The sequence below is a fragment of the Oncorhynchus mykiss genome, chromosome 27 (assembly GCF_013265735.2).
Source record: "Oncorhynchus mykiss isolate Arlee chromosome 27, USDA_OmykA_1.1, whole genome shotgun sequence".
NCBI classification, from domain to species: Eukaryota; Metazoa; Chordata; class Actinopteri; order Salmoniformes; family Salmonidae; genus Oncorhynchus; species Oncorhynchus mykiss.
In genome coordinates this window covers 29,542,756-29,567,262 of record NC_048591.1, presented here as the reverse complement: position 1 = coordinate 29,567,262, position 24,507 = coordinate 29,542,756, and the positions used below count along the sequence as shown (strand labels likewise).

At 47.0% G+C, this 24,507-nt stretch overlaps 1 protein-coding gene across 2 annotated transcripts in view; it reads right to left on the bottom strand.

The window, feature by feature from the left end:
* Window positions 1–24,507, bottom strand: part of LOC110507925 (chloride channel protein 2) — a 211,224-nt gene that overhangs the window by 42,662 nt on the left and 144,055 nt on the right. For both annotated transcript variants that reach the window (XM_036964661.1, XM_036964662.1), the window contains exons 13-15: window positions 18,625–18,694; window positions 18,325–18,435; window positions 17,121–17,334 (exon numbers count right to left, since the gene is read on the bottom strand). In XM_036964661.1, the coding sequence (XP_036820556.1) occupies window positions 17,121–17,334; window positions 18,325–18,435; window positions 18,625–18,694 (395 nt within the window). The remainder of the gene's footprint in view (window positions 1–17,120; window positions 17,335–18,324; window positions 18,436–18,624; window positions 18,695–24,507) is intronic.

Below are 24,507 nucleotides of genomic sequence, written 5' to 3'. Positions count from 1 at the left end.
ACACCAGTCACTTTAGTGGTAAGATGATGCGGACGCTACAGGACTGTTTTGCAATGAACAGACTGGAATATGTTCCGGGATTCATCCAATGGCATTGAGGAGTATACCACCTCAGTCACCTGCTTCATCAATAAGTGCATCGACGACATTGTCCCTACAGTGACTGTACATACATATCCCAACCAGAAACCATGGATTACAGGCAACATCTGCATCAAGCTAAAGGCTAGAGCTGCCGCTTTCAAGGAGCGGGACACTAATCCGGATGCTTATAAGAAATCCCGCTATGCCCTCAGACAAACCACCAAACAAGGAAAACGTCAATACAGGATTAAGATCGACTCCTACTACACCGGCTCTGATGCTCGTCGGATGTGACAGGGCTTAAAAACTATTACGGACTACAAAGGGAAACCCAGACGTGAGCTGCCCAGTGGCAAGTGCCTTCACTGACATTTTCAACCTCTCCCTGACCGAGTCTGTAATACCTACATGTTTCAAGCAGACCACCATAGTCCCTGTGCCCAAGGTAGCGAAGGTAACCTGCCTGTCGGTAGCCATGAAGTGTTTTGAAAGGCTGGTCATAGCTCACATCAACAGTATCCTCCCGGATACCCTAGACCCACTCCAATTCGCATACCGCCCCAACAGATCCACAGATGACGCAATCTCACTCCACACTGCCCTTTCCCACCTGGACAAAAGGAACACATATGTGAGAATGCTGTTCATTCACTACAGCTCAGCATTCAACACCAAAGTACCCACGAAGCTCATCACTAAGCTAAGGGCCCTGGGACTAAACACCTCCCTCTGCAACTGGATCCTGGACATCCTGATGGGCCGCCCCCAGGTGGTAAGGGTAGGCAGCAACACGCTTCCCATGCTAATCCTCAACACTGGGACCCCTCAGGGGTGAGTACTTAGTCCCCTCCTGTACTCAATGTTTACCCAAACACGACTCCAACACCATCATTAAGTTTGCTGACGACACAACACTGGTAATACTGATCACCAACAGCGATGAGACAGCCTATAGGGAGGAGGTCAGAGAACTGGCAGTGTGGTTCCCTGGACAACAACCTCTCCCTCAATGTGAGCAAGACAAAGGAGCTGATCGTGGACTACAGGAAAAGGCGGGCCGAACAGGCCCCCATTAACATCGACAGGTCTGTAATGGAGTGGGTCGAGAGTTTCAAGTTCCTTGGTGTTCACATCACCAACGAACTATCATGGTCCAAACACACCAAGACAGTCGTGAAGAGGGCACAACAAAACCTTTTCCCCCTCAGAAGACTGAAAATATTAGGCATGGGTCCCCAGATCCTCAAAAAGTTATACAGCTGCACCATCGAGAGCATCCTGACCGGTTGCATCACCGCCTGGTATGGCAGCTGCACGGCATCTGACCGTAAGGCACTACAGAGGGTAGTGCATACGGCCCAGTACATCACTGGGGCCAAGCTTTCTGCCATCCAGGACCTATATAATAGGCGGTGTCAGAGGAAAGCCCATAAAATTGTCAGAGACTCCAGTCACACAAGTCATAAACTGTTTTCTCTGCTACCGCACGGCAAGCGTTACCAGTCCAAAAGGCTCCATAACAGCTTCTACCCCCAAGCCATAAGACTGCTGAACAATTAATCAAATGGCCACCGGACTATTTACATTGATCCCCCCCCCCCCCCCCCCCCCCCTTTTGTTTTGTACACTGCTGCTACGCGCTATTTATTATCTATGCATAGTCACTTCACCCCTACCTACATGTACAAATTACCTCAACTAACCTGTATCCCCGCACACTGACTTGGTACGGGTACCCCTGTATATAGCCTCGCTATTGTTATTTTATTGTGTTACTTTAAAAAAAAATGTTTTACTTTAGTTTATTTGGTAAATATAACTCTTCTTGAACTGCACGGTTGGTTAAGAGCTTGTAAGTAAGCATTTCACAGTAAGGTCTACACTTGTTATATTAGGTGCATGTGACAAATAAAGTTTTATTTGATTTGATAATGTTTACATACTGCCTTAGTCATTTCATATGTATATACTGTATTCTATTCTACTACTGTATTATAATAAATACCACTCTGACATTGCTCATCCTAATATTTATATATTTCTTAACTCCATTACTTTACTTTAGATTTGTGTGTATTGTTGTGAATTGTTAGATATTACTGCATTGTTGGAGCTAGGAACACAAGCATTTTGCTACGACCGCAAAAACATCTGCTAAATATGTGTATGTGAGAAATATAATTTGATTTAATTTGATTTGAAATGAAATACCACTCAAAAGCTGGAGATGGACTTGTCAAAAGGGCAGAGAGAAGAGCAGGAATGAGTGCGAGAAGGAGATTCACGCCCCAACATGACACTGCATTTCTCATAGTGTGTGTTTGTGAATGTGTGTTTCCCAAGTGTTACACAAGCATTCCTATGGTTGAATGTGTGTTTGTGTGGGAAGTGGGATGGGGACCAGAATGAATAGGAACACAAACAGCTTGGGGGCCACACTTTATGCACTCTTTCATTTAATTTCCCCTCTTCATCCTACTCAAAACCCTGCCTCAAATGTAGTTAGTGCTCACACACACACCTGATCCGCAGTGGTGAAATCGAAGCATAGTGGATGATGTGAAGGAGAGAGAGAGAGTATGTGAGGGGTAGAGACAGAGAGGGTCAGAGAGAGCAAGAGGGGTAGAGAGGAAGAGAGAGAAGGGTAGAGAGAGAGAGAGAAAGGTAGAGAGAGGGGTAGAGAAAAAGCAAGACCGAAATTGAAAGAGAGAAAAAGAAAGAGCGAGAGAGAGCGAGAAAGAGAGAGAGAGATAGATAGATAGATAGAGGTAGAGTGCTCTTCAGCCCTCCACCAGCAACAGGAACATTACAACAACACACATATTTACCATGCTATTATAAAATGAATGGTTTTATGTTTTGTAAAAAATGACAAGTAACACCTCTCTCTCAGGTAGATGCTTCCCATGTTCAGACTAAAGCCCCGTTTGCACTGGCACTTAAAATTAGGGCCAAATTAGAGTTGACTCAAATACAAACTGGGTTTCACAACAGGTACCAGCTCGATTAGAATTCGGGCTGGTGACGCAGTTACTGTGCAACTGCCAGCTAGCTCGTCTGGGCTTGTTGCTGTTAGCTATCACAAGCAGTACTGCAGTAGTCAGACATGACATGAATTACCAACATAGCTGGATCCTTTATTCATTAATGCACTACACAAACTTTTATGAGAACAGTCAGCCATCGAATGCTTGCTACCTAACGTTAGCTACCAAATCAATCAATCAAATGTATTTATAAAGCTCTTTTTTACATCAGATGTCACAAAGTGCTGTACAGAAACCCACCCTAAAACCCTAGAGTTGAAACAAGCTAGCTAGCTAACGTTAGCTAGCAGGAATTTTAGCTGGCCAGGTTGTATTGAAGGCTAGCTTCAAACAATCAAACCTGTCATCTGTTTGATTGGTTATCTAGCTAGCTTTAATTTTATTTAACCTTTATTTAACAAGGCAAGTCAGTTAAGAACAAATTCTTATTTACAATGATGGCCTACCAAAAGGCAAAAGGCCTGGGATAAAAAAAAAAAAACTAAAAAAAAAAATATAAATATAGGAGAAAACACACATCACAACAAGAGAGACAACACAACACTACATAAAGAGAGACCTAGACAACAACATAGCAAGGCAGCAACACACAACAACACAGCATGGTAGCAACACAACATAACAACAACATGGTAGCCACACAACATGGTAGCAGCACAAAACATGGTACAAACATTATTGGGCACAGACAACAGCACAAAGGGCAAGAAGGTAGAGACAATAATACATCACACAAAGCAGCCACGACTGACAGTTAATAACATATGCTGCTGCACCTTCTTCACCACGCTGTCTGTGTGGGTGGACCAATTCAGTTTGTCCGTGATATGTACGACAAGGAACTTCAAACTTACTACCCTCTCCACTACTATCCCGTTGATGTGGATAGGGGGTTGCTCCCTCTTCTGTTTCCTGAAGTCCACGATCATATCCTTTGTTTTGTTGACGTTGAGTGTGAGGTTATATTCCTGACACCACACTCCATGGGCACTCACCTCCTCCCTGTAGGCCGTCTTGTCGTTGTTGGTAATCAAGCCTACCTCTGTAGTGTCGTCTGCAAACTTGATGATTGAGTTGGAGGCGTGCATGGCCAGTCGTGGGTGAACAGGGAGTACAGGAGAGGGATCAGGACGCACCCTTGTGGGGCCCCAGTGTTGAGGATCAGCGGAGTGGAGATGTTGTTACCTACCCTCACCACCTGGGGGCGGCCTGTCAGGAAGTCCAGTACCCAGTTGCACAGGGCGGGGTCGAGACCCAGGGTGGGTCTAGGGTGTCAGGTAGGGTGGAAGTGATATGGTCCTTGACTAGTCTCTCAAAGCACATCATGATGACGGAAGTGAGTGCTACGGGGCGGTAGTCATTTAGCTCAGTTACCTTAGCTTTCTTGGGAACAGGAACAAGGGTTGAATATGTCCGTAAACATACCAGCCAGCTGGTTTACGCATGCTCTGAGGGCGCGGCTGGGGATGCCGTCTGGGCCTGCAGCCTTGCGAGGGTTAACACGTTTAAATGTTTTACTCACTGTCGGCTGCAGTGAAGGCTGCAGTGAAGGAGAGTCCACAGGTTTTGGGTGCGGGCCGTGTCAGTGGCACTGTATTGTCCTCAAAGCGGGCAAAGAAGTTGTTTAGTCTGTCTGGGAGCAAGACATCCTGGTCCGTGATTGACTGTAGACCCTGCCACATACCTCTTGTGTGTGAGCCGTTGAATTGCGACTCTAGTTTGTCTCTATACTGACGCTTAGCTTGTTTGATTGCCTTGCGGAGGGAATAGCTACACTGTTTCTATTCGGTCAATGTTTCCGGTCACCTTGCCCTGATTAAAAGCAGTGGTTCGCGCTTTCAGTTTCGCGCGAATGCTGCCCTCAATCCACGGTTTCTGGTTTGGGAATGTTTTAATAGTTGCTGTGGGTACGACATCGCCGATGCACATAATAATAAACTCGCTCACCGAATCAGCGTATTCATCAATGTTGTTGTTTGACGCAATGCGGAACATATCCCAGTCCACGTGATCGAAGCAATCTTGAAGCGTGGAATCAGATTGGTCGGACCAGCGTTGAACAGACCTGAGTGCGGGAGCTTCCTGTTTTAGTCTCTGTCTATAGAATGGAAGCAATAAAATGGAGTCGTGGTCAGCTTTTCTGAAGGGAGGGTGGGGAGGGCCTTATATGGGTCGCGGAAGTTAGAATAACAATGATCCAGGGTTTTACCAGCCCTGGTTGCACAATCGATATGTTGATAGAATTTAGGGAGTCTTGTTTTCAGATTGGCCTTGTTAAACTCCCCAGCTACAATGAATGCAGCCTCAGTATATGTGGTTTCCAGCTTACATATAGTCAAATGAAGTTTGTTCAGGGCCATCCAATGTTTCTGCTTGGGGGGAATATATGCGGCTGTGATTATAATCGAAGATAATTTTCTTGGTATGCGGTCGACATTTGATTGTGAGGAATTATAAGTTAGGTGAACAGAAGGACTTGAGTTCCTGTTTGTTGTTATGATCACACCACGTCTCGTTAATCATAAGGCATACCCCCCCCGCCCTTCTTCTTACCAGAAAGATGCTTGTTTCTGTCGGTGTGATGCGTGAAGAAACCAGCTGCCTGTACCGACTCCGATAGCGTGTCTCAAATGAGCCGTGTTTCCGTGAAGCAAAGAACGTTACAGTCTCTGATGTCTCTCTGGAATGCTATCCTTGTTCGGATTTCATCTACCTTCTTGTCAAGAGACTGGACATTTGGCGAGTAGTATGCTCGGGAGCGGTACGCGATGTGCCCGTCTCCGGAGCCTGACCAGAAGACCGCTTCGTCTGCCTCTTTTACGGCGTCGTTGTTTTGGTTCGCCGGCTGGGATCCGATCCATTGTCCTGGGTGGTGGGCAAAACAGAGGATACGCTTCGGGAAAGTCGTATTCCTGGTCGTATTGATGGTGAGTTGACGTTGCTCTTCTATCCAATAGTTCCTCCCGACTGCAAGCTAAAACTCTTTGCTAAATACATGTCTCTGGGTCTGGCTGGCAGTGGCAGGAGTATCGGGTAAGGTAAGTTACAGCATGGTGAGGGTGAATAAAACTTTTCAACATCTTACTAGCTAGCTAGCAACATTAGCAAAGCCAGCTGCACAGTCACAGCTACCTAGCAACATTAGCAAAGCCAGCTGCACAGTCACAGCTACCTAGCAACATTAGCAAAGCCAGCTGCACAGTCACAGCTACCTAGCAACATTAGCAAAGCCAGCTGCACAGTCACAGCTACCTAGCAACATTAGCAAAGCCAGCTGCACAGTCACAGCTACCTAGCAACATTACATAATTTCTCATTTCTGGAAGCAGTGGAAACCCAATTCGAGCTAGCCAACCAAGGCTAGCCCATCCTGGGTTGACTTCAGTATAAATGGAAACAGGTCTTAAGAGGTGTGATCATTAGAGTGTGGGTGGTTGATCAATAGTTAACAGAAACAGAACAGATACATTGCTTCAGGTTATATTGAATGTCAGCCATACTCTAACAGGCCTTTAATGATAGATGAACAGAAGAGGTGACAGAGCATCCTGCATTCTCACTACTCTGAGAAAACTGGTCTACGTTGTCATTTTTGTGCCAACTGCTGTCAGTGTGTAGGTGTGTACACACTTGCACATTGTGTAACTAACTACATGTTGTAACTTTGTATAATCTACATGTAAATGAGAAATTATGTAACAGCACAATGAAAAACAACACAACCTACACTTAGCTCACATAACAATGTCTAATGACGCACGCGTGCACACACACACACACGCACACGCACACACGCGCACACGCATGCACACACACTCCTGGTCCGCTCTGTCCCCTGTGGTGAACTCAAAGCATAGTGGGTGGTGTGAAGGAGAGCGAGAGTGAAAGAGGGGGAGAGCGAGAGATAAAGAGAGAGACAGTGAGAGAGAGAGAGAGAGAGAGAGAGAGAGAGAGAAAGAGAAAGAACAAGAACAACCAACCCAAGAAGAATGACTAGTCCCCTCACTAGTCCCCAACCTAGCAAGAGGAACCACTAGTCCCCTCACAAGTCCCCAACCCAGCAAGAGGAACAACTAGTCCCCTCACTAGTCCCCAACCAAGCAACAGGAACCACTAGTCCCCAACCCAGCAAGAGGAACCACTAGTCCCCTCACTAGTCCCCAACCAAGCAACAGGAACCACTAGTCCCTAACCCAGCAAGAGGAACCACTAAACCCCAACCTAGCAACAGGAACCACTAGTCCCCAACCTAGCAACAGGAACCACTAGTTCCCAACCTAGCAAGAGGAACCACTAGAGTCCTCTCACTAGTGGTGGTGTGAAGGAGAGCGAGAGTGAAAGAGGGGGAGAGCGAGAGATAAAGAGAGAGACAGTGAGAGAGAGAGAGAGTGAGAGAGAGAGAGAGAGAGAGAGAGAGAGAGAGAGAAAGACCAAGAACAACCAACACAAGAGGAATGACTAGTCCCCTCACAAGTCCCCAACCCAGCAAGAGGAACCACTAGTCCCCTCACTAGTCCCCAACCAAGCAACAGGAACCACTAGTCCCCAACCCAGCAAGAGGAACCACTAATCCCCAACCTAGCAAGAGGAACCACTAGTTCCCAACCTAGCAAGAGGAACCACTAGAGTCCCCTCACTAGTCCCCAAACTAGAAAGAGAAACCACTAGTCCCCTCACTAGTCCCCAACCCAGGGAGAGGAACCACTAGTCCACAACCTAGCAAGAGGACCCACTAGTCCCCTCACTAGTCCCCAACCTAGCAAGAGGAATCACTAGTCCCCGCACTAGTCCTCAACCTAGCAAGAGGACCCACTAGTCCCCGCACTAGTCCCTAACCTAGCAAGAGGAACCACTAGTCCCCTCACTAGTCCCCAACCTAGCAAGAGGAACCACTAGTCCCCGCACTAGTCCCCAACCTAGCAAGAGGAACCACTAGTCCCCGCACTAGTCGCCAACCTAGCAAGAGAAACCACTAGTCCCCTCACTAGTCCCCAACCTAGCAAGAGGAACCACTAGTCCCCGCACTAGTCTCCAACCTAGCAAGAGAAACCACTAGTCCCCCTCACTTGTCCCCAACCTAGCAAGAGGAACCACTAGTCCCCAACCTGGCAAGAGAAACCACTAGTCCCCTCACTAGTCCCCAACCTGGCAAGAGAAACCACTAGTCCCCTCACTAGTCCCCAACCTAGCAAGAGGAAACACAAGTCCCCGCACTAGTCGCCAACCTAGCAAGAGAAACCACTAGTCCCCTCACTAGTCCCAAACCTAGCAAGAGGAACCACTAGTCCCTGCACTAGTCTCCAACCTAGCAAGATAAACCACTAGTCCCCTCACTAGTCCCCAACCTAGCAAGAGGAACCACTAGTCCCCGCACTAGTCGCCAACCTAGCAAGAGAAACCACTAGTCCCCTCACTAGTCCCCAACCTAGCAAGAGGAACCACTAGTCCCCGCACTAGTCTCCAACCTAGCAAGAGAAACCACTAGTCCCCTCACTTGTCCCCAACCTAGCAAGAGGAACCACTAGTCCCCAACCTGGCAAGAGAAACCACTAGTCCCCTCACTAGTCCCCAACCTGGCAAGAGAAACCACTAGTCCCCTCACTAGTCCCCAACCTAGCAAGAGGAAACACAAGTCCCCGCACTAGTCGCCAACCTAGCAAGAGAAACCACTAGTCCCCTCACTAGTCCCAAACCTAGCAAGAGGAACCACTAGTCCCTGCACTAGTCTCCAACCTAGCAAGAGAAACCACTAGTCCCCTCACTAGTCCCCAACCTAGCAAGAGGAACCACTAGTCCCCGCACTAGTCTCCAACCTAGCAAGAGAAACCACTAGTCCCCTCACTAGTCCCAAACCTAGCAAGAGGAACCACTAGTCCCCGCACTAGTCTCCAACCTAGCAAGAGAAACCACTAGTCCCCTCACTAGTCCCCAACCTAGCAAGAGGAACCACTAGTCCCCTCACTAGTCCCCAACCTGGCAGCAGAAACCACTAGTCCCCTCACTAGTCCCCAACCAAGCAACAGGAACCACTAGTCCCCAACCCAGCAAGAGGAACCACTAGTCCCCTCACTAGTCCCCAACCAAGCAACAGGAACCACTAGTCCCTAACCCAGCAAGAGGAACCACTAATCCCCAACCTAGCAACAGGAACCACTAGTCCCCAACCTAGCAACAGGAACCACTAGTTCCCAACCTAGCAAGAGGAACCACTAGAGTCCTCTCACTAGTGGTGGTGTGAAGGAGAGCGAGAGTGAAAGAGGGGGAGAGCGAGAGATAAAGAGAGAGACAGTGAGAGAGAGAGAGAGTGAGAGAGAGAGAGAGAGAGAGAGAGAGAGAGAGAGAAAGACCAAGAACAACCAACACAAGAGGAATGACTAGTCCCCTCACAAGTCCCCAACCCAGCAAGAGGAACCACTAGTCCCCTCACTAGTCCCCAACCAAGCAACAGGAACCACTAGTCCCCAACCCAGCAAGAGGAACCACTAATCCCCAACCTAGCAAGAGGAACCACTAGTTCCCAACCTAGCAAGAGGAACCACTAGTCCCCTCACTAGTCCCCAACCTAGCAAGAGGAACCACTAGAGTCCCCTCACTAGTCCCCAAACTAGAAAGAGAAACCACTAGTCCCCTCACTAGTCCCCAACCCAGGGAGAGGAACCACTAGTCCACAACCTAGCAAGAGGACCCACTAGTCCCCTCACTAGTCCCCAACCTAGCAAGAGGAATCACTAGTCCCCGCACTAGTCCTCAACCTAGCAAGAGGAATCACTAGTCCCCGCACTAGTCCTCAACCTAGCAAGAGGACCCACTAGTCCCCGCACTAGTCCCTAACCTAGCAAGAGGAACCACTAGTCCCCTCACTAGTCCCCAACCTAGCAAGAGGAACCACTAGTCCCCGCACTAGTCGCCAACCTACCAAGAGAAACCACTAGTCCCCTCACTAGTCCCCAACCTAGCAAGAGGAACCACTAGTCCCCGCACTAGTCTCCAACCTAGCAAGAGGAACCACTAGTCCCCAACCTGGCAAGAGAAACCACTAGTCCCCTCACTAGTCCCCAACCTGGCAAGAGAAACCACTAGTCCCCTCACTAGTCCCCAACCTAGCAAGAGGAAACACAAGTCCCCGCACTAGTAGCCAACCTAGCAAGAGAAACCACTAGTCCCCTCACTAGTCCCAAACCTAGCAAGAGGAACCACTAGTCCCTGCACTAGTCTCCAACCTAGCAAGAGAAACCACTAGTCCCCTCACTAGTCCCCAACCTAGCAAGAGGAACCACTAGTCCCCAACCTGGCAAGAGAAACCACTAGTCCCCTCACTAGTCCCCAACCTGGCAAGAGAAACCACTAGTCCCCTCACTAGTCCCCAACCTAGCAAGAGGAAACACAAGTCCCCGCACTAGTCGCCAACCTAGCAAGAGAAACCACTAGTCCCCTCACTAGTCCCAAACCTAGCAAGAGGAACCACTAGTCCCTGCACTAGTCTCCAACCTAGCAAGAGAAACCACTAGTCCCCTCACTAGTCCCCAACCTAGCAAGAGGAACCACTAGTCCCCGCACTAGTCTCCAACCTAGCAAGAGAAACCACTAGTCCCCTCACTAGTCCCAAACCTAGCAAGAGGAACCACTAGTCCCCGCACTAGTCTCCAACCTAGCAAGAGAAACCACTAGTCCCCTCACTAGTCCCCAACCCAGCAAGAGGAACCACTAGTCCCCTCACTAGTCCCCAACCAAGCAACAGGAACCACTAGTCCCTAACCCAGCAAGAGGAACCACTAATCCCCAACCTAGCAACAGGAACCACTAGTCCCCAACCTAGCAACAGGAACCACTAGTTCCCAACCTAGCAAGAGGAACCACTAGAGTCCTCTCACTAGTGGTGGTGTGAAGGAGAGCGAGAGTGAAAGAGGGGGAGAGCGAGAGATAAAGAGAGAGACAGTGAGAGAGAGAGAGAGTGAGAGAGAGAGAGAGAGAGAGAGAGAGATAGAGAGAGAGAGAGAGAGAAAGACCAAGAACAACCAACACAAGAGGAATGACTAGTCCCCTCACAAGTCCCCAACCCAGCAAGAGGAACCACTAGTCCCCTCACTAGTCCCCAACCAAGCAACAGTAACCACTAGTCCCCAACCCAGCAAGAGGAACCACTAATCCCCAACCTAGCAAGAGGAACCACTAGTTCCCAACCTAGCAAGAGGAACCACTAGTCCCCTCACTAGTCCCCAACCTAGCAAGAGGAACCACTAGAGTCCCCTCACTAGTCCCCAAACTAGAAAGAGAAACCACTAGTCCCCTCACTAGTCCCCAACCCAGGGAGAGGAACCACTAGTCCACAACCTAGCAAGAGGACCCACTAGTCCCCTCACTAGTCCCCAACCTAGCAAGAGGAATCACTAGTCCCCGCACTAGTCCTCAACCTAGCAAGAGGAATCACTAGTCCCCGCACTAGTCCTCAACCTAGCAAGAGGACCCACTAGTCCCCGCACTAGTCCCTAACCTAGCAAGAGGAACCACTAGTCCCCTCACTAGTCCCCAACCTAGCAAGAGGAACCACTAGTCCCCGCACTAGTCGCCAACCTACCAAGAGAAACCACTAGTCCCCTCACTAGTCCCCAACCTAGCAAGAGGAACCACTAGTCCCCGCACTAGTCTCCAACCTAGCAAGAGAAACCACTAGTCCCCCTCACTTGTCCCCAACCTAGCAAGAGGAACCACTAGTCCCCAACCTGGCAAGAGAAACCACTAGTCCCCTCACTAGTCCCCAACCTGGCAAGAGAAACCACTAGTCCCCTCACTAGTCCCCAACCTAGCAAGAGGAAACACAAGTCCCCGCACTAGTCGCCAACCTAGCAAGAGAAACCACTAGTCCCCTCACTAGTCCCAAACCTAGCAAGAGGAACCACTAGTCCCTGCACTAGTCTCCAACCTAGCAAGAGAAACCACTAGTCCCCTCACTAGTCCCCAACCTAGCAAGAGGAACCACTAGTCCCCAACCTGGCAAGAGAAACCACTAGTCCCCTCACTAGTCCCCAACCTGGCAAGAGAAACCACTAGTCCCCTCACTAGTCCCCAACCTAGCAAGAGGAAACACAAGTCCCCGCACTAGTCGCCAACCTAGCAAGAGAAACCACTAGTCCCCTCACTAGTCCCAAACCTAGCAAGAGGAACCACTAGTCCCTGCACTAGTCTCCAACCTAGCAAGAGAAACCACTAGTCCCCTCACTAGTCCCCAACCTAGCAAGAGGAACCACTAGTCCCCGCACTAGTCTCCAACCTAGCAAGAGAAACCACTAGTCCCCTCACTAGTCCCAAACCTAGCAAGAGGAACCACTAGTCCCCGCACTAGTCTCCAACCTAGCAAGAGAAACCACTAGTCCCCTCACTAGTCCCCAACCTAGCAAGAGGAACCACTAGTCCCCTCACTAGTCCCCAACCTGGCAGCAGAAACCACTAGTCCCCTCACTAGTCCCCAACCTAGCAAGAGAAACCACTAGTCCCCAACCTGGCAAGAGAAACCACTAGTCCCCTCACTCATCCTCAACCCAGCAAGAGGCACCAAGATATTTAAAAAGAATGAGAAAAAGACAGAAGGAAACAAAGGGGGATAAATAAACTATCCGCTACCCGGATAAAGCACTAAATAAACTTCAGTTAGTGCTAAATACGGCTGCTAGAATCCTGACTAGAACCAAAAAATGTGATCATATTACTTCAGTGGTAGCCTCCCTACACTGGCTTCCTGTTAAGGCATGTGCTGATTTCAAGGTTTTACTGCTAACCAACAAAGCATTACATGGGCTTGCTCCTACCTATCTTTCTGATTTGGTCCTGCCGTACATACTTACACGTACGCTACGGTCACAAGACGCATGCCTCCTAATTGCCCCTAGAATTTCTAAGCAAACAGCTGGGGGCAGGGCTTTCTCCTATAGAGCTCAATTTTTATGGAATGGTCTGCCTACCCATGTGAGAGAAGCAGACTACGTCTCGACCTTTAAGTGTTTATTCAAGACTCATCTCTTAAGTGGGTCATATGATTGAGTGTAGTCTGGTCCATGAGTGTGAAGGTGAACGGAAAGGCTCTGGAGCAACGAACCGCCCTTGCTGTCTCTGCCTGGCCGGTTCCCCTTTCTCCACTGGGATTCTCTGCCTCTAACCCTATTACAGGGGCTGAGTCACTGGCTTACTGGTGCTCTTTCATGCCGTCCCTAGGAGGGGTGCATCACGTGAGTGGGTTGAGTCACTGACGTGATCTTCCTGTCTGGGTTGGCGCCTCCCCTTGGGTTGTGCCGTGGCGGAGATCTTTGTGGGCTATACTCGGCCTTGTCTCAGGATGGTAAGTTGGTGGTTGAAGATATCCCTCTAGTGGTGTGGGGGCTGTGCTTTGGTAAAGTGGGTGGGGTTATATACTTCCTGTTTGGCCCTGTCCGGGGGTATCATTGGATGGGGCCACAGTGTCTCCTGACCCCTCCTGTCTCAGCCTCCAGTATTTATGCTGCAGTAGTTTATGTGTCGGGGGGCTAGGTTCAGTCTGTTATATCTGGAGAATTTCTCCTGTCTTATCCGGTGTCCTGTGTGAATTTAAGTACGCTCTCTCTAATTCTCTCTTTCTCTCTGAGGACCTGAGCCCTAGGACCATGCCTCAGGACTACCTGGCATGATGACTCCTTGCTGTCCCCAGTCCACCTGGCTGTGCTGCTGCTCCAGTTTCAACTGTTCTGCCTGCGGCTATGGAATCCTGACCTGTTCACCGGACGTGCTACCTGTCCCAGACCTGCTGTTTTCAACTCTCTAGAGACAGCTCTTAATGATCGTCTATGAAAAGCCAACTGACATTTACTCCTGAGGTGCTGACTTGCTGCAACCTCAACAACTACTGTGATTATTATTATTTGACCATTCTGGTCATTTATGAACATTTGAACATCTTGGCCATGTTCTGTTATAATCTCCACCCGGCACAGCCAGAAGAGGACTGGCCACCCCTCATAGCCTGGTTCCGCTCTAGGTTTCTTCCTAGGTTTTGACCTTTCTAGGGAGTTTTTCCTAGCCACCGTGCTTCTACACCTGCATTGCTTGCTGTTTGGGATTTTAGGCTGGGTTTCTGTACAGCACTTTGAGATATCAGCTGATGTACGAAGAGCTATATAAATACATTTGATTTGATTTGATTTAGATAGTGGGCTAGGGGGCGGTATTTGGGCTAGGGGTCTTTGGGCTAGGGGGCGTTATTTTCACATCCGGATGAAAAGCGTGCCCAAAGTAAACTGCCTGTTTCTCAGGCCCAGAAGCTAGGATATGCTAGATAGAAATACTCAAAAGTTTCTAAAACTGTTAAAAACATGTCTGTGAGTATAACATAACTTATTTACAGTTACAGACCTATATCCATCCTGCCCTGCCTATCTAAGGTCTTCGAAAGCCAAGTCAACAAACAAGTCACTGACCATCTCGAATCCCACCGTACCTTCTCCGCTGTGCAATCTGGTTTCCGAGCCGGTCACGGGTGCACCTCAGCCACGCTCAAGGTACTAAACAATATCATAACCGGCACCGATAAAAGACAGTACTGTACCTGGCCAAGGCTTTCGACTCTGTCAATCACCATATTCTTATCGGCAGACTCAGTAGCCTCGGTTTTTCTAATGACTGCCTTGCCTGGTTCACCAACTACTTTGCAGACAGAGTTCAGTGTGTCAAATCGGATGGCATGCTGTCCGGTCCTCTGGCAGTCTCTATGGGGGTGCCACAGGGTTCAATTCTCGGGCCGACTATTTTCTCTGTATATATCAATGATGTTGCTCTTGCTGCGGGCGATTCCCTGATCCACCTCTACGCAGACGACACCATTCTGTATACTTCCGTCCCATCCCTGGACACTGTGCTATCTAACCTCCAAACGAGGTTCAATGCCATACAACATTCCTTCCGTGGCCTCCAACTGCTCTTAAACGCTAGTAAAACCAAATGCATGCTTTTCAACCGTTCGCTGCCTGCACCCGCACGCCCGACTAGCATCACCACCCTGGATGGTTCCGACCTAGAATATGTGGACATCTATAAGTACCTAGGTGGCTAGACTGTAAACTCTCCTTCCAGACTCATATCAAACATCTCCAATCTAAAATCAAATCTAGAGTTGGCTTTCTATTCCGTAACAAAGCCTCCTTCACTCACGCCGCCAAACTTACCCTATTAAAACTGACTATCCTACCAATCCTTGACTTCGGCGATGTCATCTACAAAATGGCTTCCAATACTCTACTCAGCAAACTGGATGCAGTTTATCACAGTGCCATCCGTTTTGTTACTAAAGCACCTTATACCACCCACCACTGCGACCTGTATGCTCTAGTCGGCTGGCCCTCGCTACATATTCGTCGCCAGACCCACTGGCTCCAGGTCATCTACAAGTCCATGCTAGGTAAAGCTCCGCCTTATCTCAGTTCACTGGTCACGATGGCAACACCCACCCGTAGCACGCGCTCCAGCAGGTGTATCTCACTGATCATCCCTAAAGCCAACACCTCATTTGGCCGCCTTTCGTTCCAGTTCTCTGCTGCCTGTGACTGGAACGAATTGCAAAAATCGCTGAAGTTGGAGACTTTTATCTCCCTCACCAACTTCAAACATCTGCTATCTGAGCAGCTAACCGATCGCTGCAGCTGTACATAGTCTATCGGTAAATAGCCCACCCAATTTTACCTACCTCATCCCCATACTGTTTATATTTATTTACTTTTCTGCTCTTTTGCACACCAATATCTCTACCTGTACATGACCATCTGATCATTTATCACTCCAGTGTTAATCTGCAAATTTTTTATTATTCGCCTACCTCCTCATGCCGTTTGCAAACGATGTATATAGACTCTCTTTTTTTTCTACTGTGTTATTGACTTGTATATTGTTTACTCCATGTGTAACTCTGTGTTGTCTGTTCACACTGCTATGCTTTATCTTGGCCAGGTCGCAGTTGCAAATGAGAACTTGTTCTCAACTAGCCTACCTGGTTAAATAAAGGTTAAATAAAATGTAAAAATAAATACATTTGGCAGGACAAACCATCCAGGAATTGTATTTTTTGAGATGACTGTGTTTTCAATTACTTTTCTATGGGATACTAGATTTATGAGGCATCTGGTTGCAGTTCCTATGGCTTCCACTAGATGTCAACATTCTTTAGAAATGGGTTGATGTTTTTCCTTTGAGAAATGAAGAAGTAACCTTTCCTTTCTGGGAGTCGAGCCAAGTGGACTGTTTTGTTTGGGGCGCGCGACCTGAAGCTCGCTCCACTTTCATTTTATCCGCTATTGAACACAGTTTATCCTGTCTTAAATTTGATTTATTATTTACGTTTTAAATATCTAAAGTTGGATTAGGAAAGTTGTTTGAAATATGTGGACCAAGTTTACAGGTAACATATTAGATCATTTGTAGTCATGTTGGGCGAGTTGGAACCGGTGTTTTTCTGAATCAAACGCGCCAAATAAATTGACATTTTGGGGATATAACGACGGAATGAATTGAACAAAAGGACCATTTGTGATGTTTCTAGGACATATTGGAGTGCCAACAGGAGAAGATCTTCAAAGGTAAGGCATGAATTATATCGTTATTTCTGAGTTTTGTTGGCGGGTTGAAATATGATTGTCATGTGTTTGTATGATGGGGTGCTGTCCTCAGATAATAGCATGGTTTGCTTTCGCCGTAAAGCCTTTTTGAAATCTGACATTATTTCAAGAAATTAAGCTTCATTTTGGTGTATTGCACTTGTGATTTTATGAAAGTTAAATATTTTTAATAATTTAATTTGAATTTGGAGCTCTGCCATTTCACCGGATGTTGTCAAAACGATCCCGCTAACAAGATTTGATCCATAAGAAGATATTATTAACTTAGATAGATAGATAGTTAACGTAGATAGATTGATAGTTAACAAAGATAGACAGTTAACGTAGATAGATTGATAGATAGAAGTGTAATCCTACGTACTCGTGGTGTCCCCAGCCCAGCTCAGGGAGGTAGGGTAGTTTCTTGATCCTGATGATGGAGTCATATAGCGAGGGCTGGAGGGACTGGGCCACGGCGTTGGCCAGTATTACCGCTATCATCACCGGCAGGATGTGGCTGATCTGACCCGTCAGCTCAAACACAATGACCGCTGTCGACACCGTGTGGGTCACCGCTCCAGACAGGGCTGCCGCACCTGGGAGATGAGGAGAGGAAGGGAGGGGGGAGGAGAGAAGAGAGGATGAGAGGAAGAAAGGAAGAGAGCAGGAGAGGAAGGAATGGGTACAGATAAAGGTTACTGTCCATTGACATTAGTAAAGTAATATCAGTGCAATAATACATCTCATGCCCTCAACTCTATACTGAGCCTTCATCAATAATACTGGAACAACAAAGTGAGGAGGGGCGAAGGGGGGGAGGGATGAGAAGGGAGGGAAGGAGGGAGGGAGGAGAGGGGAGGGAGGGAGGAGAGGGGAAGGGAGGGATGGATTAGGGATGGGCGAGATGACTGTACCACACAAGGTCAAAGATAAAAAAGTTTAAAAAGTTAAACATTTTAAACATCTTCAATATTTTGTAACCGTTATTGAACAAAGAAAAAGAGGTGAGTGGATATAATGAGAGGAAGAAGAAGGAGTGGAGAGAGTGGGCAGCAGTGATAGAGGAGAGAGAGAAGGTTGATTATTCCTAACATAAGGATGGAGTGACGAAAGAGAGCGCGATTTCATTTGATTTGAGAGAGAAAGACAATGAGAGGGTAAATGAAGCCATGCTGAGATTAAAGAGAGGGAACATCAGAGAGACAGAAAGCTGAGTTAGAGGTGAGTCAACAACATCAGCACCCATTAGACACAAACACAGTTGACATCAACCCCTACACTGAACAACAGCATAATCAGCACAACCGTAAACAACAACGCTAACAGCAATATCACTCATAGCAACAACATTAAAGGACATCTTGCCAAAGGGGACTTCTAAAGCGCATCATTTAGTTTTTATCTTTGACATAAATGTCTTTATATTACTACTGGGTCTAGCAGTGTCTTATTGTATCTGGCTTTCTAGTTCCTAATTGTTACAATAATGGTGTCTAGATGTGTCTAGTCTTGAATAGGTATTGTTAATCTTGTTAAAACTTTGTCTTTGTTTGTGTGTGTGTGTCTGTGTGTCTACAGTAACTCACCCACAACGGCGTACCCTCCTGGCACTATGGGGTAGATGGTGCCATCAGAGTGGATGCCATCAGGGAACCAGGCAGCCATGCTCTCCCCGACCAGACGGCCAAACGCTGCCCCTAGCACACACACACACACACACACACACACACACACACACACACACACACACACACACACACACACACACACACACACATTTAATGAGAGCGTAACATACTGGTACACAGACACTCACAAGACTGCATAGCATAGCATGTTCCCAGGGTAAACATTATTGCTGAAACACACACACACACTTCTCTTACCAATGACGAAGACGGGCATGAAGGCTCCACATGGCACAGGAATGGTGGTGGCCAGAGCAGACATCCAGAACTGAGACAGACACACAGATACAAAGTCACAGAGGGAACAGTGTGGCATTTCAGTCAGCCAACAGGACAATCCTCCATTTAACTCAGCTGCTCTGACTTCTGATCAGTACTGTCTTTTATTCTGCACTATAAAAGAAAATACTCCATTGTGATAGACTCATCTCTTCCCAGGTGCGAACTAGCTAACGTCAGTCCCCATCTGGGTGAGATTGAACTGTCACACACCGCCTTCATTTGATGAAAACCCTGATATGAACTGAACTCTGGATAATGAGCGAGCTGATTGGAAGATGCAGTCGCCACTGACGGGAGAGGCGGCTAATTAGAGACAAACAAAAGGAAATGTCAGTAGTGATAGGCTTGGGCCATCTTCTTGAACTGCACTGTTGGTTAAAGGCTTGTAAGTAAGCATTTCACAGTAAAGTCTACACTTGTTGTATTCGGCGCATGTGGCAAATCAAGTTTTATTTTATTTTATTTACCGTATCCTGGGATATTTGGAAAAATTCAAGGGATGGTTTTTGAATGCCGTCAAAACTATTTATTTGAAGTTTGTTGTGGAAATTCACCACTAAGGACTCAGGCTCAATATAACAAGTTTTTAAATACATTTTAATATTTGTAGCTACTTGTGCAATACGTTAGGAGATAAAGCAAATTGCGTTCTTCATTTCACCTGTCACATTATTTAACATTATGAAGCTTACCATAGTTCCCTAGAACAGTTGCGCCAGTCACGTTTGTTTGTAAAGAGCGCAACCGGAGAAAGCAGTAGTGTTCAGTGGAGGCTGCTGAGGGGAGGACGGCTCATAATAATGACCGGAACAGAATGAATGCGTTTGATGTATTTGATACCATTCCACTGATTCCGATTCAGCCATTACAACAAGCCCATCCTCCCCAATTAAGGTGCCACCAACCCTCTGTGGTAGTGTTCTATATCTATCAGCGAGTCCTCGTTCTGCAGCGTACATGAGGTGATGAAGTTACACTTGTATGCAATTCACTAAATGTTTGCCATCAGAAATCTTAAGATGATTTTCTGCCAGAAGTCAAAGAGTTCTGGATGAGTTTTGTACAGCTGGCATTTTTTCCCCCGTGCTTCCTGCTAGCATTTGTTTTCTTCTACCCTCTGCTCCATGTACACATGCTGCTCTTCCTTTAGAAAAGCATGCATCACAACTTTGTTCATTCGCACAATTTGTCTAGTTCACCTTCGCTTGTAAATGTCCACACTCACCAAAAATGACATTCGGTAGCTACTAGCTATGCTTGTATAACTTTATGAGCTGGATTTGTCTGGATTTGCAATTAGTTTGTTGGTTTTCACTCATTAGCCTTTAGCTAACAGCGTCGATGTGATTTTAATATTACTTGTGCTAATTTTGTTAGAATTCTAGTAATAGATGCACAATGGGCTTTTTGTGTGTTTTTAGCGCCCCTTTGTGTGCTATGCCGGTAATACCGTAAATCCCGGGATGGCAGAGGAACGGTATGCGTGCTAATTTTGTTAGAATTCTAGTAATAGATGCACAATGGGCTTTTTGTGTGTTTTTAGCGCCCCTTTGTGTGCTATGCCGGTAATACCGTAAATCCCGGGATGGCAGAGGAACGGTATGCCGGTATGAAATTCTGGAACTGACCAAGCCTAGTCACCGGTGACACACACACACACACACACACACACACACACACACACACACACACACACACACACACACCTTTCCAATATAGCCACAACTCCACACATACAAATACCCCTACACAACCTTCACACAGGCCAAATAAAGAGAACTTCCTCTCCGGAAGCCACAGCTCCATAGGGATTCAGTTTTTGCAAGGGGAGGATGGAAGTGTGACGTGGCCATTACATAAACCTCTCAACAACTATCTGCCTGGTTTAGAGGTTTAAATAGACCTCTTAATTACACTCATCTCTCTCTCCTTTCCATTTCCCCCATTCACATCTCTTTATTTCCCGCTTTCTCCCTCCCTCTCTCTCTAGTTAGCAGTAATTAAGGCCAGCTGCCAGTGTGATCTAATGGATCTCTGTCAGTAACTCTACACCCTATGCTGCTTTCACACCTAGGCAAACACACACACACACACACACACACACACACACACACACACACACACACACACACACACACACACACACACACACACACACACACACACACACACAGAGGATTACTGCGTCATTCACACATATGTGAATGTCATTGGGGATTACTGCGTCATACACACACCTGTGTCATGGCACAAACACACACAGCAGGAGTCATTGATGGAAAATGGAGCATGGCAGAGAAGAATGTGTGTGGCGGGCTGCCACTTGACACCACGCATGACACACACAAGTAATAGTCTAACCTAATAGCTGTTATGCTGTCAATTACCATGCACCATGATGGAAATGGTCAGAAATTTGGCAAAAATTACAATCTAACTTCTCAAAAAGGTGAACACACAGTCTGGCCAGGCAAACTTCAATAAGGGAGAGAGGTTTAATGGATCTGGAAACTCATAACATGGGTTTAAGGTTATTACAGAGGTATGAACTAAGATGGCACCTGGAGGAGTGTGAGTGTGTAGGTAGACAAAAGTAGAGCGAAAAAAATAAGTATTTGTCTGTGTGTATTTGTGTATAGTGCCTTTCTGTACTTCTTTAAGACACACACACAGCATTGCATTGAGTGGACACTGCTGTATGTCAATCCACTTATTCAGTTTAAGGTTACAGGGTTCCCTAGAATTGAATTGTCTTACCTAACAGTAACACAGCTCTGTCTTCTAACACTCTCCTTTTTCATCTGCCTCCACACCACCACTTTCTTTCTATCCCTCTCTCTCTGGTCTCTAATGAGAAGAGGAGACCAGGCTTGGTTTCTGTTGACTGCCTTGTTTGATATAAAATCATTATTACTGCTCTAGTAATTAGTCCCCTCTGTCTTGCACGCACACACACACACACGCACACACAGGTGCGAGGAAAATAATTTAGGCAGCGTGCGATGACGTCACTTCCCCTTCATTGGCAGTCGCTAGGACAGCAGGCAGGGCAGCTATTCCCATGGTGACGGGCGGTGGTGACGTTGGCCTCCCTGCCCAGTGACAGTCACCCTGGGTTCTTACCTCCCTGCCACAGGGTTGCCTAGGCGATGCTCTTGCTGACTCACGCAGGTATGAGCAGACAGATATTGGCTTCATTATTACTGTATCATCATAGAATATCACCTACAGTACTATACCTCAGATATAACTTTCAGACCAGGTAGACCTTGGGATGCTGCAAGAGGGGACTTCAACTACTAAACACATGCACACACACGCAAACACATCCCAAATCACAGAATCCCTGATTACTGACCTTCTGTGCCAGAACCAACAACCTTTACAGAATAACAGCGGAAGGTGGTCATAAAATAGCTGATGCAATCACTGCAAAACAACGGGAACACCCACCGCATCAACATCCTACTGTAACATTCTCCTGTAACATCCTACTGTAACTGTACTGTAACAGTCTAATGCATAGTAGCTATAGTCCTATCCTATATCTCCTTCATACTCATCTTTATAATTCCTTTAAAACTCCCCTTTTCCTAGTTTCGTTTGACTCTTGCTTCCTCCATGTCTCTTCTCTAACTCTGTTCTCGTCTGTAATTTCTCTCACTCACTAGGCAAAAGCACAGACACACACAGTAAACGTGGGCCACAGGTGAGTGTGGGCCTGTAAAAGGGAGATGGAAGTTTCTATGGTAATGGAGAGGTTTATAATGTTTATAGAGAGCCAGGCAGAGCTGGAGAACACACACACAAGAAGTCGCTGCCGATAGACATGGACGCGCTGTTTCTGGCTCCTAAGAAACGTTTGAGTCTTTTTTTGTTGCTGTTATTTCTTACATTATTAGCCCAGAATTTTTTTTGCATTATTACATACTGCCGGAAATAGCTTTGGGATATCAGAGCGGCGTTAACTCACCAGCATTTTCGACCAGAATTTCTACTTTCCTGAATTGGATCCTTTGTTCGTACCCTCCAAGGTGATTGAACTTATCCCAGAGGCTGCTCCAAGATGCCGCCGGTGAAGAAGAGGTATTCTGAGTGGACTTGTAGTCCGAATCAGGAGGCGTGCACACCATACACAGCTCCCGAGTATATTACTCGCTAATGTTCAGTCCCTGGACAATAAAGTAGACGAGCTCAGGGTGAGAATCTTCTTCCAGAGAGACATTAACATACCTCTCTCCGTCCATATAGTAGGCTGGGACCGCCGGCAGGGCAGCTATTCATTGCACAGCTAGGAATTAAGAACTCTCCAGGAAGAAGAAAGGCGGAGGTGTATATATCATGATTAAATACTCAAGGTGTGATTGTGATAATGTATAGAAACTCAAGTCCTTTTGTTCACCCAACCTAGAATACCTCACAATCAAATGCCGACCGTATTACCTCCCAAGAGAATTCTCTTTGGTTATCATCACAGCCGTGTATATTCCCACGTAGGCCGATGCCACGATGGCTCCCAAGGAGCTACACTGGACTTTGTGCAAACTGGAAACTGAATAATCTGACGCCGCTTTTATTGTAGCTAGGGACTTTAACAAAGCAAATCTGAAGAAAATGCTACCGATGTTCTATCAACATATTGCCTGCAGTACTCGCGCTTTAAAAACTCTAGACCATTGTTACTCTCGCTTCCGAGATGGGTACAAGGCACTCCCCCGCCCTCCCTTGGGCAAATCAGATCACAACAAATTTTTGCTCCTCTCTTCCTCTAGGCAGAAACTCAAACAGGAAGTACCCATGCTAAGTTCTAATCGACGCTGGCCTGACCAATCAGAACCCATGCTTCAAGATTGTTTTGATCCTCTGGACTGGGATATGTTCTGGGTTATCTATGAGAAACACTATGACGTATACACTGACACGATGACAGAGTTCATCAGGAAGTGCATAGGGGATGTCTAACCATAGCTAGATTGCAGCATTTGCGCATAACTGAAAGCACGAAACACTGCATTTAACCACAGCAAGGTGACTGGGAATATGGTCAAATACAAACAGTCCAGTTATGCCCTTCGTAAGGCAATCAAACAGGCAAAATGTCAGTACAGAGACAAAGTGGAGTCGCATTTTAAACGGCTCAGACACAAGATGTATGTGGCAGGGACTCCAGACAATCACGGATTACAAAGGGAAAACCAGCCATGACCCAGACACCTATGTCTTGCTCCCGGACAAGCTAAAGACTTCTTCACCCGCTTTGAGGATAACACAGTGCCACCGACGTGGGCCGCTCCCAAGGATTGTGTGCTCTCGTTCTCCATGGCCGACACAAGTACGATTTTTTACATGTTTTAGTTATCCGTTAGGAATAGTTGAGGGGAGAGGAGGGGGATGAATGAGCCAATTGTAAACTGGGGATTATTAGGGATTATTAGGTGACCGTGATGGTTTGAGGGCCAGATTGGGAATTTAGCCAGGACACCGGGGTTAACACTCCTCCTCTTACGTGCCATGGGATCTTTAATGACCTCAGAGAGTCAGGACACCCGTTTAACGTCCCATCCGAAAGACGGCACCCTACACAGGGCAGTGTAGGCCCTGGGGCATTGGGATATTATTTTAGACCAGAGGAAAAAGTGCCTCCTACTGGACCTCCAACACCACTTCCAGCAGCATCTGGTCTCCCATCCAGGAATTGACCAGGACCAACCCTGCTTAGCTTCAGAAACAAGCCAGCAGTGGTATGCAGGGTGGTATGCTGCTGATATTTAAGTGTGGTAATAACCCTTGCAAAGCTGC